A 16,616-nucleotide genomic window follows, 5' to 3' on the forward strand; every position below is an offset into this window, starting at 1 on the left:
TTGAACCTTAATGTCAACAGACATCATCAGAGCTGTTTCATGAACCCCTGCACTCCCAGTTGGTATCCTGTTTGCCAATCTGACTCAGTCACCGCTTGGCTGAGATCCTCCCCAGAGGCAGCCGGGCTGCTGCTGCAGGACTTTGGTGTACAGGGGTGCTCAGGCAGCAAGCAGGCACGCAGTCATCACAAGCGAAGCAGCTTGTCAGAGGGGTCTCACTGGTCCTCAGAGATCCACACTGCGACACTCTGTCTCCCCCAAGTGGTGTGTCATTGCACCCCAGGACCACCACCACTTGGACTTCCCACTGCACAGTGTGATCATGTACACATTTGTGCCCAGTCTGTCTTTTGTTTTCGGATGTCTTCATTTTTCATTTGTGTGTGTGTGTGCGTACACAGTGCAGGTGTCACTTTGTTCTGAGGGTGCTGACAAGCATATGACAGACAGGAATGAGGTCAGATGCCACACACTCCCTCCACAAAGCTTTGGGAATCGGGGGTATTTTTGCCCGCGTGTCCTCGGTGGCTATCAGGTTTTAACAGACTGGCTTTGTATGCTGGGTGAGCCAGGTCATGCCAGGAAAATGATACCGCCATCCACAGGAGGCAGGGCACACAGCCTCACTCTGTTCCATGCTGTGTTGCACATGCTAATGCTCGGGTGCTTCAGAAAGGAAGGGAGCATCCAACATATGTACTCTGAAAAAAGCTTTTTGAGCATGGAGTGGTATGACACCTGAGCTGTGAAGTGAAGCTCTAAGCGATACTAGTCTTTTCTCCTGTCCACTCCGTTGTTCATCCTTTTGTATTCATCCTGTCCTCTTCCTCCATCACAGGTATGAAACGTCCGTTCAGCCCATCAGCTCTGCCGAACAACGAGCTGGACAGGAGGGGGTTTGGCGCCAGGCCGGGAGTGCAGATGGACTGCGAGCCTTGCTGCGACACCCAGGATGAAGGTTTAGTACCAGATGAGCAGTCACCAGGGGGAGCCCTGCCTTCTGCACTCTGCAGACCCAAAAGGGAGCGAAAGCAGCGGAGCTACACTTTGTGCGAGGTTTGCAACATCCAACTCAACTCAGCCGCACAGGCCCTGATCCACTACAACGGCAAATCCCACCAGAAGAGAGTCAAGCAGATCAGCAATGGCAAGGTGCCAAGTAAGACAGGTAGGCCTGGAGCGCCACTCGACTGACCACAATGTTAGCTTATTGTTACGAAATCTGATGTACATGCAGAACATCGGATGAAGTGCTCTGCCTCTGGATTTTGTAGCCCTGTCCCAATAGAGCCATCCACATTAACAGAATCCCACACACTGTTCAGAGCACACTGTCCCCAGCCCCTGTGTACCAATCCCCCCTACTTGTATTCAATAGAAGTCAAACAAATGCAATTCTATTTGCTGAAATGTGTTCAGACAATGCCTTGGGCTGATGAACAAGCACACACACACACACACACACACACCAGTTGAGGAGCAGAGCTGACTGAAGTCAGCAAGTGAGACACTAATTAAATGTTGGTTTTGTTTGATGGTTGTGTTCCTGGGAGTGATGCGGATGGAGTGAAGTTGGACATTTTTGTCATTCTAGTCACAGCCTCGATTAGGACTTCGCTCCGGGGGAATCAGTCTCTCTGTTAAGTTTGACTCGTTCACACTCCCGGCCTCTCTTTTTTGCTCTTTTTCCAGCCTTGCTACAATGACGCACACAAGTATGGTAAAGGAGAGTAGGCGGGCGGACAGGCAGACAATAAGCTAACATAGCCTGTTAAAAAAGAATCAAGCCGAGATAAACAATTTGGAAACCCAGTTCAAGCTCATATTGACATATGAGTAGATCTTTAGCAGCGACAGGTTGACTGAAGACTGAGACACAACAGTGGATTGTGTCTCAGCGTGGCAGGTGTCTGAGCTGTTAGACGTCTTTCTATAACCAATCACATGGCCTACACTGTCAACAGCAAACAGGGCTTCGTAGATAATTTGGTCTGATGCATGTGTGCTTATATCTGGCATTTATGTGTTTCTGACGTCTGTGTTCTTGAAAGAGCTTAACAGTATTTGAACCGACCCTATCTGAAGAAGGCCTTTGGGAACATCAGGATATAAAATCCTTCAAAGCGAGTGAAATAATCTCATCCCAGCGGTGGCTCTATGTGGTTAAATGTCAAGCTCTGAAAAGATTTTTCTAAGGCAGCACTGGACTGATGCTAAAGGCATTAGGGATGTTCAATGGTTACATTTTTAAGATAGCTGGGGAAATCCATGTGGGGTCAATATACCCCTGAGCAAGGCACTTCACCACCAACACCAAGAGTAAAGGGCAGTTTCTATAAAAGCTCACAGTATTTATTTCTCCAAATGTCTTGTTGTAGCATCTGAAGTAGGTCTTAAAAGAGCAAAAAATGTTCTGTGAAATAGAAATTGATAAAGCCATTAAGTGCATTCTTAAAGAACTGGAATTCCCTGAAGCTGATGTCTGAGAAATGCAGTTGGAAGAGCTATTCGTGAAACCCGCTGCAGTGCTACTTTAACAGTTGCATAATAGATGATGCATTATTTGTCTTCCAAATACGTTCTCCTAATGCTTTTGAAAATAATGGATAAGTTATTTGGACAACACTGCTTGCCTGAAATTGTGTTTGTAAAGAGAAAACGTTTCTTGCATTTACATCATTTTGTTGTCACTTTTTGCAACTTTTCTAGAGAAAGTGTGTTCAGAATTGGTTCTGTTCATTATTTCTAATGAGCACTTTTCTTAGGATTTCCTTGTTGGGAAGCGATTATATTACAAAGACAGGGGTCTACAACTGTTGTACCCGTGGACAGGCTAAAAGTGAAGGTTAACAGTCAAGAAGCAGTGTGTTTTTTTAATTTTACATTTATATGCACCGAGTAGTTTGAATCTAAGGATGAATGATTAATCAGTGGCTCTGAGTCTCTTTTTTGTATCTATGTCCTTTCAAGGGAATGATGAGATGTTGCTGTTCTCACGCTGTACTCTCAGTGAAAGTACTGAATTAAGAACATGGTAATTCATTGTGTTTCAGCTCAGTGTATAGACATGACTTTTTCAATACGCTGACATATGATGGTCATATAATGACCTTTTCACAAACATGGCCTACATACATCAACCTGGCAGTAATGTCAAGGTGCCTTCAGTTGCCTATGACTCTTTCTGTGATTGCTTGATCTAGTTTATTTTTTTATGAGTATGAGATATTGATTTATCTCAGAAGTTCCATGCAGCACCTAAGGACTTTGTTAGGCAGCTTTCATGACAGTCGATCACATCACTATTTTAGTCGTGATTCATCTGACAATAGAAACACCAAAAATGTGTCAACGAAAACATGTGGCTCTATTGATGCAGAAAGATAACGATCACAGAGGAGAGCAGTGTGTCACCGGCAGTGATTGTAGCATTTAGTTGATTGCAAAGCAAGAAGAGGAGGAAAAAGAGGACGTTTAAACATATTTGTCAATGTGGGCAGCACGACTTTTTAGAAATTGGTTCTGAAAATGCAAGTGTTGACAGAAAACCTTCGACAGTAAACGGTGCTTTCAGATTTATCTCCATTAGTGTGGTCACAGCCTGAGATCAGCACATATGCTGATCTCAGGCTGAAAATTGGGTTTTAGCGGCTGTGCAAAAAGTGCTTAGGTCCTACTTTTTGGCGAGAACTTCTACTACACCCGTGAGTGGAGTATTTCTGACGGTTTTGTGTGCTTATGGGCCTATGGAAAATGATGGACATGCATCTGTCTTAGGTGTGTCTGCATGGATGCATGCATATCTTGTGCATGAATAAATACATGCATAACATACACAGAAATTAGTGTATTATCCTCTTCACATGACACAGAAATATGCATTCATCTGTTCACACGCATATACTGTACAAACATACACAACTGCACAGCATCTAAGGCCCTGCCGCTGTTTGTTCTAATCAGCCCTCATCCGCGGCGTTTGCCTGATTCAGCATGTTTGGGTGTGCAGCAGAGGCAGCCGCTGAGATGGAGCTGTCCGCCATGGCCAACCGGTGATTGCTCCGTTTTAATGCAGTAACTCCTTAATTTTCAACTCCACCTGACTGCAAACCAAATTAGCTCAAAGCAAAGCAAAGGACAACCTTTCCACTTCTGATAGTGATTCAGTGGCGAGAGAATGGTGGGCTACTTTGTTTAGATTGTGTCTCCCCGAGGCTGTCTTAGGGTTTTCTACTGTGATTACAAACTAATCACTTCTTACGGTAGCACAGAACACAGGTCAGCTCGCTATTGGCTCTGGTCTTTGCTGTGTGTTCAAGTGCAACCTTTCGCAGAAGAAACGATGAGACGCAAAGTGTTTCCCAAGTTGCTTTTCCCTGCGCTTACTGTAGCTGCAGCAGAGCGGCAAGCACGGAACAAACTTCATAGATTCTTTAATACACGTGTTCTCTAAATTACCCTTTTTGGTACACTGCTGTGATGCAGACTGCATATATGGAAGTTTGTGCGTATGTATTCATGTGTTGTTTGTGTGGCGCAGGGACTGCTGAACTGTTGTGTTGTGCAGATTCTCTCTGACATGCAGTCACAACCACACAGGCTTATCTCTCCTCACCTTCTGCTGACTCCCTCAGGCAGCCAGCCCCTGCTGTGTCCTCAGCTCCACCACAGCTTCTCTCTGTGTGTGTGTGTGTGTGTGTGTGTGTGTGTGTGTGTGTGTGTGTGTGTGTGTGTGTGTGTGTGTGTGTTTACGTATGCGTGTGTGCGTGCATCCTGCATGTCTGGTTCAGATATTTTTAGGATTCTTCAATGCTGCAGAGTCTGTAACTTTTGCTGTGGAAACATAAATACGTGCTTCGTTGCCTCTGTGTTTATGTCAGCCCCCATATGTACAGTAAGGCATCCGTGCTTGGATCTTTTTCTAGGTTTATAGGTTCCTTGAACAAAAAATATAACATTCATCTTCTAAATCAATGTGTGCGTGTGTGTGTGTGTGTGTGTGTGACTCCCAGCGAATCTTCTCCATGTCGGCGTGCGTTTTCTTCCCGCTCTGCTTCACTGAGCTGACAATGGGTTCAGGCTCTTTTCTCCCTCCTGTCTCCCCTCCTTTCCCTTTCTTCGTCCTCATCTCTCCCTCCCTCTGGTATCAGTGCTGGACATGAGGCAAAACCAGTCGCACTAAAAAATGAATGTGCCACTGATTAAGTGGTTTCACGCCGTTCTAATGGAGAGTGATATTCAGAGAAGCTTGCTGACGGATCAGGATGGAGAGAAGAAATCCAGATGTTTGGTTGACAATGTGAGTTCAGGTGTTAATTTGTGCAGTTTATGCCCATTTTTATCTTAATGTGTCGTAGCAAGTTCACTGTGTTTACTTGCTATTAACGCACACATTTTAGAATTATGTGACGATGATGTATTGATGTTAAAACACTATATGTTGCTCCTTTTTAAGGGAATGATTAAGGTGTAGCCCACACAAATTAGGTGGTTTTCCATCAACTTAGCTGGAGAAAATATATTTCCTGAAGATTGAATAAAGCTACTTCAAAAAAATACAAACTACAAATCCACAAGCTATTTTTTTTTTACCTTGGCTGCTAATGCTGGCTATATTTCATCCTGTCCAAAAAGAAAACCAATCACAATGCTTGCAATATTTCAATGCCATGGACATGTTTTGAACAAGAGCAACAACTGATGGCGGTGGAGATATTTTTTATACATTTATTTGTGTTTATTGTGTTTACATCACTTGCACAATTTACTCACTAAAAGAAAAAAACAACCATCCAACTCAAGCGCTGGGAAACTTTTCTCAAAAGCTAACTTCAAATTAAAAACAGAAAATAAGTCCAGATGCAATACTTTTATAATGGAGTTGCTCTCCTGAGGAATATCTTGTATGGGAGTTTGCCCTTACATCACTATCCATCTCAGTGCATCATATGTGTGATGCCAAGTTGCAGTGCATCCTAACGTGTGCACGGACACGTGCATGTATCTGACAATACACCTTCAAAAGATCCCTCACTTCACAAGGCTATATCTATGATGGCCGACTGTTGTTGTGACAATTATGCTGTTACATTTACATCCGCATTCACACAGCACTCACACACTTGCTCACACTCTCTCTTACAAACATACACATGTGGCTCAGTTCTGCGTTGCTATAAATAATCCCGATGATCAAATGATGGTGGAAGGGTGTGGAGAGAGAGAGAGAGAGAGAGAGAGAGACAGAGAGAGAGAGAGTGGACAGCATGCCTGGGCCTGGCCTGATATGACCCAACAGAGGCGGCTGTGGATCTATAAATCTGACAACACAATGTTTTCCTGTATGTGGTTGTTTTTCACGTGTTAATCTTCCTTGGCTTTGTGAGGAGGCATAAATGTGTCATGTGTGGACGTGTTTTCTGTGAGACACAGAAAGTGCGAGGAGGAGGGAGAGAGAATTTGCATTTTAATTTTTTTCATGGACCTCCGTCTCGCATTTTCCTTTGATTTGTGCATATTTTGTGTGTGTGTGTGTGTGTGTGTGTGTTATGTTTGAGTAATGTGAGCCTCCTCTTCATGTTAGTCTCTTCATCGTGGTCCCTGTCTGACTCCATCTCTCTGGCTCTGTTTTAATAAAGCGTGAGGAATTGGATTAAAGGCAAGGATTTTCTGCTTCAATGCGTTTGCGCATCTGCGTTTTATTTTTGTGCTGCCTCGCCGTTTTCCAATTTTCTTCCCCAGCGGAGTTAAATGACTTTCCCCTCCTTTGGACATACATGTGCATATGTTGACTGCGTGTGGTGCTTGTGTAAAGAGTGGCCTTATCTTAATCTCTGTATATCATTGAGTATTTTCTGCCTCAGGTCGGTCTATTTGATGTTTTCATCAATTCATTTTTTTTATTTTACGGAGAAATTACTCTGCAGCTGCTGGTTGTCTGCTTGATCTAACTCCAGAAAAGACAAGGGCAACCATTAAAATCACCACAAACTAGTAAATGATCAAAACAATGAGAATAACAAACTATTTACAGTAAATTAAAATCACAATGAGGACATATAGGAGACTGACACATTTTATAACTGCACGAGTTAACCATACTCTCAAATTATTCGAGAGAATTTTAGCAGTTCTTTCCCTCCATGTCTTTTCTGGGTGATGTGTAAATCTACGTAAATGCTATGTGGCTGTGGAGTCTTGCACTTTGTTCTCAACCCTCCACCTCCGATCCCTGCACTCGCTGTCCTTCTCTCTCCCTCCTCTCTGCTTCGCCGCAGGGTGTGACCCTCGATGCGACGGCAGTTCAAACTCTGGAAAAAGGTCGGCGGGCATACCGGGTCAACACACAAGGGCGCGTGTGGAGCGAGAAACACGAGAGGAGCCGTGCTTATAAGGCCACGGGGGAGAGGGGCGCATCTCTCAGACATCATCCGATGTCTGTTTACCCGGGTTCTGACAGGTCGACCAGCTCTTTCTGCAGATAAGGCCAAACAAATCTCACTATGAGCCCTTATCTCGCCTGTCTGATACACAAACCCATATTGCGACATCTGCCACAGACATATCTGCGAAATGGATTCAACCGTTTGCCAGTTTGCTAAATGTCAGAAAATATCAGACAGTTTCAACAGTATTTTGTCAATCCGGTCACCTAGCACGACCCCGTCTTTCACTTTCTCACTCACTGTTGCCTTTGTTCCCTCTCACTGTGTCCTTTTTTTATTCTCAAGCTGCAAATGGAGTTTTACTCATTTGGGCTTTTTATTGGCACAAACGTGTTGTATCAGATCCCCCACCACACACTGAGCCTCAGTAGATATGTTGTATATTTGATATATAGACAACAAAGGTACAATGTGACCTGATGAGCCTCTCTCTTTCTCTGTCACTCTCTCTTGGCCAATTTTGCCCTCTTTCCCCAGTGGCTCATTGTAAAAAGACCCATGAAAGGCTTTTTTTTTCTGGGCAGAGACGAGTCCTTTTAACCCCCCCCCCATCTCGCCTCCACCTTAGCCATCCTCTGAGCCCCATCATTACAGGCCTTTAGAAGGGCAAAATTACAGCAGAGTGACTTATTATCAGCTGTGTCCAGGGACAGGGATGGAGGTTAGAGAGGGAGAAGGTAGGCAGGAATTAAGGGGAGATAAAGAGTGATGAAGCAGAGCAACAAGGAAGATGGAAGTTCTGAGGGGAAGGATCACATTGAAGAGATAGAGAGAAGGGATAAAGATGAGAGAGGAGATTGAGAGGCTGGCTTGAATAAAGGGAGTGGGTAGTGTGTGTGTGTGTGTGTGTGCGTGTGCGTGTGAGAGAGAGAGCGAGTCGCAGACGCAGACAAACACTGTCATTCACCGAGCGAGGCAAAGCTGTCTGCTAATGGACACATGATATATAGCCCCTACAAGTTTGCTGTGCCTCCATAGTTCCGAACACGTACCTCCCATCCCTCACATCCAGTGCCTTGCCAGTGGAAGCAATGCATTATGGGATGCCACAACCAGCTCTGCGGAGGGTCGATGTGTTTTTTGACTGTCAGCTTTGGGATGTTAGAGCATACTTTTTTTTTTGGAATTTGATCTGATCTCATGAGAGCGCTTGTTTCACATTGTGTTAGTGGAATCAGCGGCAAAGTAGTCTGACAGTGTCAGAGTGTTTGTTAGTGTGTGGACCTCCAGAGACCCGCGCTGTGTCGTACACCAAACTGAAGCAGACAAGCTTTAGTAAACAGATGTAAACTAGGTGGAATGCGAATGGAAGTGGGAGGAGGGAACGTATGGTGCACTAACAAACACAGAAATAGACTCCTCACTGGTGTAGATGAGTGTAGCCTTTCGCCTAACACACTCTCATCCTCTTATTTTTATTTCACACCGACAAACAAACGTCTGTTTTTTGTGTATCTGTTTGTACCAACCTCAAACTGAATCACATAGTAACACATACACGTTACATGCATTAGGGAAACCAAATGCATTAACTGTACACAATACTTTTTTTAAATATAAAAATAGGCAGGTTTATTTGAAAGGTTCAAACACAAGGGCAACTCAACTTTAAGTAAAGCATTGACAAAGATTAGAGCAGCATTTAAACTGGGTGTATTTTTCTGAATTTACTATTCGTATTTTTTTATGAATTAAGAGAAGAACAATAAGGTATTTGAGGAAATGTCCTCTCAGCTGGCAGACGAAGCACCAGCAGGGGAATGAGAATCAAAGTAATCAAACTTGCACTGTAGCCTACGTGGTCAGTCAGTGTCTTGTTATTGAGGAGTAAGGACCTCACCAGCATCTAAATGGACTGCAGTGATATTTGCAGGTACTTTTACATGCTGTTTGATGTGGTGCATTTGACCAGCTGATTAGCCTAATTTAACCTGATGTTAGCAATGCACTCTTCCCCGGTGAATGTTTGTTTGGATACCTGTTACACAAGCTAAATTGCAGGACGAGATGTGTATTCAAGAAGGGGACTTTAGCAGGAAAAGCTAATGTGAGTTGTTGTTCAAAGTCTGCGGCTCTTGTGTTGCATAGTAACTATTTACGTAGACGTAAACTAGGTTTATTCCTACAAACTAATGCCCTCATGAAACCCAAAAACATTAGATGTACCATTCTCCCTTTCTCACAAAGGAGAACACAGGAAATGTGATTTCAATAGCAGATACGTAAGGTGTGGCAGAATCAAAAGTTGGATTTAGGAGCACAACTAAGATGAAAGATTTCAATAAAATAAAATCAAGTTTCTCTCACAATCTCTGATCCGAACCACAATTGATTTGGAGGACAAACAACGAGAAGGAACTCTTAAACAGATTAAAAACCTACAACAAGACAAAATTATATTAAAACAGCAAAAATAAAATACAAAAATTTGTTTCAGATTAAGCTGTTCCTAATTTACACAAATAACACAAATAATTAAATTCATTCAATCAAATGCTTGGGGAGCAACAAGAGACATTTAACAGGAAGAGCACTGGAAAAAGCAGATTTGTTTTCATGCCTAATGATGATTAATCACGGCACAGGATGTGATGTTTCTAAGGACAGGACTGAACTTGAATCCGTTTTTGTCCCAACATTCATGCACCTGACTTGTGCATGAATGTACTGACTTATATGACTTACAGGTTTTATGCAAATACCGTGAGCATGGCCAAAAGAGACAACCACAGCTCCTCCTGACTCCCACACACAAACATGCATACACACACGCAATGCCATTTAGAGAGCAAGCGAGGCAACTCATGGATGATTTTCATTGTTATTCATGTATTAATTTATTCGGTCATGGCAGATGTGAAACAGGGCTGTAATATGCAGATGTGGGTTTGTTTCTCGATGGGAATTTTCCGGTCCACTGCCTCTAGCTGCCACTAATAATAAAGACAGGCAAGGAAGGTGGAGGAGGAAATGGAATGAGAGAGAGAGAGAGAGAGAGAGAGAGAGAGAGAGAGAGAGAGAGAGAGAGAGAGAAATGTTTGTTAGAGAGGGAAGGTTGGAGTTGTCAAGATGCCGCCAGTCATACACCAGCTCTCAAACAACTCACCTACTCAGTTTTACACATACACACACACACATGCAAGCAGTGACCAGGTGTGATCTAGCTGTGAATGAGCTTGTCCTTGACATGAAGGTGAGCATGTAGAGTTGTACTCTCTATTGTTGACAAGACAGCTGAGCAGCTGCTCGTTGTTCCTCCTCAGTCTTTAGATCAGCAGTAGGATGTGATTTCAAACTGGCAACGTTTAGCAACACATTAAGAAACAAAGGAAATACTTTTAAATAGTTTTTTATAACCTGCTACGCAGAGGAAAATTAAGACTCAAGATGTGGCTGAAAATGAGGCTTAAAAAAAACCCCACAGCCAACTATTTTCAACCCTCATCAACATCAACCTTTATTTCTCAGCTCAGGAGGAAAATGAATATCTCTGTTGTACAGCTGCAAGAAAGCTAATGCATTTTTATGTGCTGCCGTCTTTGTAAGAACGTAAGCAGTTGAATAAACCGACTGTGTCACTGCCTGAGACATAAATAGCCAAGGACTGTGAGACATCCTGTAGGCAATTGGCTGTGAGACATGTTTTCTGCGCGTGTTGTTGTTGTGGTGTGGCACCGGAGTTAGTTCCTGCGGGAGGGTCATATGCGGGGAACATTGCCACGCCGGAGAAGTAATGATGTCAAAGATGAGATGCTAACAGGCAGCGAAGGGTTCACTCTTTTTCTCTTCGCCGCTGCATTTAATACAGATATTAACCCCCTGCTGTCTGTGTGATTGAGTGGTGGAATGGCACCCAGAGGAGAGGAAGGAGCAAGAGGCCCTGAAAGAGTTCATGTAGAGACGGATGAAAGACAAAGCTAATCACACAGCGATATCACTCAGATGCTATTTAGCATTCAAGAGAGACATGTGATTTAAAAAGTCACTGGCGACAGACACGATGGATGCACAGCTTGGACAAAAAAAAAAGATATATAACCATAAACCAACAATGTAAATAAAATACTCACAAAATTATTTTTTTCTTTTTTTATATAATGCCATCAAAAGGCCAATCAGGATGTGCTCATCCAAATAAGTGTGGACTGAGATAACAGAAATATGCATATCTGCTTTATGGTTGAGGAGCTATTCCTATATTCCTATATAGGGCTACAGCACAAAAGGTTACCACAGGGTACCGCTTACGTTAAAGTAGAAATGTATTAACAGCTAAATATACCATTTTTGGAGTGTCAAAAGTAAATGTACTCATAATGTAGCCGGCTGACCAGTGTTGTCTTATATTATCATATATTATATAAGTATTACTGATGTATACAAATGCATGAGGCATTTTAATGTTGCAGCTGTTTTTGTATCAATCTGTGTCTGTTAACTAAAGCCGCCAGATAAATGCTGTGAAAGAACAATTTGAAATTTAATGGGATAGAAGTGTACAGTGCCAGAAAATGGTAATAATCAAGCTAAGTACCTTGAAAATTGTGCTTCATTACTTGTAAATGGCCTTGGTTACATTCCACTGCTGCTTTAAACACAAACCTTACAGCATCCATCAAGCATGCTGACGTCTTGTTCCCTTCTGATTTGTAGACACACACGCATGGCTATCTAGAGCTGAAGCCCACAGGCATGCACCCGGGCCGGAGTCCAAGCCGTGTCAAATCAGCGGAGTCTTCACCAGAGGCCAAATCTGTAGCGTATAATTAGCTTTTAATCAGCACCCTCATTCAGCCGAGCAGTAAAAGATTAGCCCAGCTTGGGCTCTGCTTAAAATAAGCATTCATAAATGTGTGTGAAAGCCTCTGACCCATCACATCCAATCATACACACACAATACCAAGCTCCCTCCCCGCTGTCCTCTCTCTTCCCGCTTTCCCTGCTCGTGTCTCTAAAGCTCCTTTTTTATTTTATCCTCTCTCTTCTCCCGTCTCATCTCTGAATTTACGGGAATGTAGGTCTGCCCGGATACATACAGGAACTTCTGCTGCTGGAATACAGTTCATTGTTTGCCGGCGTGCAATGGCTTTCAGACGCACACCTACACACAAGCCAAAACATAACACAGCAAGCCTGACCTTCATGACACCTTCTGCGCCTGGAGGGTCTATTTGGATAATCCAATATGGAGAATTTAGAGTGTGTGTCTTTATTTAAAAAAAGCTGCTGGGGTTCGAGAGCGTAACATTTTAGATGAGCTTGTCGTGTCTAATCCCTGCCTCTCTCTGGGGTGAGCCGCAGCATTTATGCCAGTAATGAAGTGCAGTGAGATGAAAGCCTTTTTAATGGGATTTAGTTAAACTGGGACACAAACCAGAAAGTCAGGGAGAAGGGAGGAAAGCACTTCCTCATCATCACAGCCACCGCCATTGTTATTTATGCAGCTCTCCTGCTGTGATTATTTGATGAGTATGTGTGTCACCTCTCATTTCTATTAGCTAATGATAAATGTCAATCAAAGACATGTCAAATTGTAATCATATTGCTCGTGGGGTTTTTTATTTTCCTTCTGTTTAATTTTTCCAATCAACTCGTTCATTTTCCTCAGTCCTCGCTCTCAGCCCGCACAACGCCTCTTCTGTTGGTCGAAAGTGAAGAAGGAGGAACTTCAGTATATACGTCGCAGGTTGAGTCGGCACATTGTGCGAGCATATAAGTCTTTGGATGACAGGTTCCGTCTCTAACAGCCACATTTACAGACACACAAACACACAGAGCACCTCACAGCTTTATTAAAGCACCAAATGACCCAAACTAGTGTATAAAGGTACCTAACCTTTCCTCAAAATCCCATAAATGTTGCTGTTCTAAAAATGGAAATGATAAAGGAGAAATACATGAGATTTTTTTAATACAATTTTGTTACATACATTTTTTGGCTGGTTATATATTTAGTTGTCAGAACTGATGCACCAAGTAGAACTTGAATTTGTGATTTGAGCTAGTTGCAGTGGATGGCGTGCCAGTCCGAGGATTCAAATATTTTTGCCTTCTAGTCAAGTTGTTGCTGTTTGTTCCAGTGCGATTGTGAGTGAAGAGCAGGAGAAATAACAATAAAAAAGCCTGAAATCTGAAAACGTGTTGTGCCAAGAGAAAGGTTTTATAATCCATCTGATCTGGTTTTCAGTACAGGAAAAAAAACTGCTGCGGGGAGGTTTACCTTGGTCTTACACAGTTCACTAACCTTCAGCTCTTACAAACCGTGTTGCACACATCATGTAGCATTTCACCTAAGTTTGCCCTTTTCCATTGATAATTCACATATTTTGCTCAAGTGAGCAAACGTCTTTGTATTTTGATAAAGAAGCACTCGAAATGTAATGTTTTGCAAGATCAGGAGGATTGGCTCGATGCAGATCTGTAATTGTAGTCTAGAGGTATTTTCTAATGTATTTATCTTTCTGACCATCCAGACTATCTGTGTTGGTGGATGTCAGTGGTGTTGTGTGCGATGTCTGGGCTTTCTACGTATATTTGAGCATTCTTCAGGTCAGTTCACAGCTGTCAGGCCTTTGCATACCAAGTCGGTATTTTTCCTATGCGTTACAAAATTGTTATGTAAAAATACTTTGCACACTGAGTCTGATGAATTTGTATTTTTTGCCAAAATTTGCAATTCAAAACAAAACTGATTTAATTACATGTGTGCAGTGGATTGCGCTAGTCCCAAAACGAGGCTAATGAGTGAATGACATTAGCAAGACGCTATCGTTCAGCTGCTTGGAGCACGATGACTACTGTCTAATCTTTCAAAAATCCTTTGTTTTGCGACCATCTCTGATTCCAAGCTTTTCTGCAATCAGCTCCCACAATTTATCTTTCAATTCTGCATCTATTCTTTACTTTGTGCTTTGTGCTGGGAGACGAATGAACAAATTGAATCAGCTTATCAGATGCCATCTTGGTTGGCGTTTGCACTTGCGGTGCCTCTGAGTGGTCGAACAACTCTGAGGTTTTGGAAGAAAAATACAGACTTGGCGTGCAAAGGCTTTCAGAAGTGTCACTATATACACCCTGTGACACTGCAGACAAAGCAAAATGGAATTTGCAGGAAAGAAACCATCGTGAAACGGCTGTTGCGGCAAAGCGTTCAGCACTGTGAGAGCCAGTGTGTGTGACGAGTGGTGAGTCCAGCTTGCTCCAGCCAGCCAGCGATCCTGCTGCTGCTGTGATGGGTTTGGCTCATGACCTCCTCGGGGCCGCGCTGCCTTACTGGCCCCCTGCCTATTGTTCTGTCAACAGCATCTGTTGGGCCTGATAACAGGATTAGACCAGCCCCCTATAGGCCTGCTGGAGCTAGCCTGGATTAGCCAGCAAGGCCTATGTTTTCATACGTGTGTGTGTGTGTGCGTGTGTGTGTGTGTGTGTGTGTGTGTGTGCGTGTGCGTGTGCGTGTGTGTGTGTGTGTGTGCTTGTGGATATAATATTAACTCGGAGTCAATCCCTTATATCCTGTCAGAGAACTTACACCACAGAAAAAGAGGGCTGAAACAGATTTCTCTCATCCAGCAGAGAAAACCTGATTACATTTTTTCTACCATATTGTTTTATCAATATGATACCTTCCAGATACCTTCGAGCAGAGAGAGCCTATCCTTTATGGGTTCACTGCAAGGATGGACATTTGTATTAAGAATGGGCTCTCAAGTGCAAAGTAGATCGAGCATTATTATCCCGACCAATGGATTGAAGGTCGTGTCAAGGTCCAGGAGTGTGTTGCTTATGAATATTACATGTTCCTCTCCAACTTCATTACACGCCGCCATGGTTTTCCAGGTAATAAACAGTTTCCCGGGTCAGAGAAGCCGGCACACAAATAAATCCATGGATTTGAATCCCATGGAAAGTAAAGCAGTGCGATAATGATCTCTTTCAAACCATTGTCATGCTGGTTGTGGCACCTTCCAGAGTCATTTGTCAGAAAATCGGTGCAAAAGACAAGCCAACAAAGGCTCCTAACATCTGGGAGACAAACACACGCGCGGGTCGATGATAGCCTTGGCCTCCTGTAGGGATGAGAGAGGCACACAGGAAGGGTGCGATCCCAGAGTACACAGTGGGAATCTCACGGGAGCATGGCAACGACATCCCCAGGCTCCCCTCCCCCCCCTTGGGATACACAAATCCCACCTCCCCTCACCATGTTTTTCCCCTCTGAGGGTATACCTGCCAAAGTGGTCGTGATCCTGTGACATTCCTGCCAAGCCCCACACCTGCTGATATGTTTGGTTCCACTCGACACGGGAATTTGGCTGTATTTTGGATGAAAGGTGGCAGACAGGTTCTCCGTTGCTTGTGAGACCTGGTTTACTGTGTGTGTGCTTTTTCCACGTCTGTGTGTTTGCGTGTCATATGAACAGATGAAACCTTTGGTGAAAAGAAATCAGAGCAATACCCTCAGTGGCTCAGAACAGAGTATAGTGACTGTGAAAGAGACGCTGAAGAGGAGAGTAAATAAAGTAGTTGTCAGTCACGTACCACTCTGCATCTTCTCTTCCCCGCGCTGTCTCTGTAATCTGCATGCCTCTCCTTCCAGAGCTGTAATCAGGGAACGGACCTCCAGCTGCTTAAACGACGGAGCTATTGTGCGGCTTCATGTCATGACACACTATCATGCCCACAGTTGTTGCTCTCTGTTACCTCCATTTCTCTCCCTGCTCAGAATGACACGCACGTTGCCATGAAAATGATGCGAGACACATTTCACAGAAAAAGCAGCTTTTCCGGTTTCCTCCTCCATCACGGCTTGTCGGGAGCTGCATTTAAAATGGCTGGCAGATGCCACGCGGCAGTGTGGTGATTGTTGGCGCGTACCGTGTGTCACCGCGACTCGCTATGTCAGGCTGCACCAATCATTTCCCACCAGTCAGATTAATCAGACACTCTTCAGAGGAGGCCACTGGTCACCATGCCTTCATCTCATGTGTCCTAACAGAAGCGGGGCTGATGAATGAGCCCGAGACGCTGGAGGAGAGATGCAGTTTTTTTTTTTTATCTCGCCTGGCCGCCCGATCCCCCTCAGGCCAACCGGTCGCTCCACACATCGCACACACATTCTCAGCTCGTGCAATATACGGCATGGACTATATTTTCATTTATAAAATATCAATC

At 43.7% G+C, this 16,616-nt stretch overlaps 1 protein-coding gene across 1 annotated transcript in view; it reads left to right on the forward strand.

Annotated features, from left to right (window-relative positions):
• Positions 1-840: 840 nt before the first annotated feature.
• The window catches only part of znf385c (zinc finger protein 385C), a gene marked incomplete at both ends in the record, with an annotated part of 69,475 nt that continues 53,699 nt past the window's right edge, over positions 841-16,616 (forward strand). Inside the window, one exon of the mRNA XM_079177670.1 lies at positions 841-1,168. Within this exon, the coding sequence (XP_079033796.1) occupies positions 841-1,168 (328 nt within the window). The remainder of the gene's footprint in view (positions 1,169-16,616) is intronic.

Source organism: Pholis gunnellus, assembly GCF_910591455.1.
Source record: "Pholis gunnellus genome assembly, chromosome: 17".
Classification (NCBI taxonomy): domain Eukaryota; kingdom Metazoa; phylum Chordata; class Actinopteri; order Perciformes; family Pholidae; genus Pholis; species Pholis gunnellus.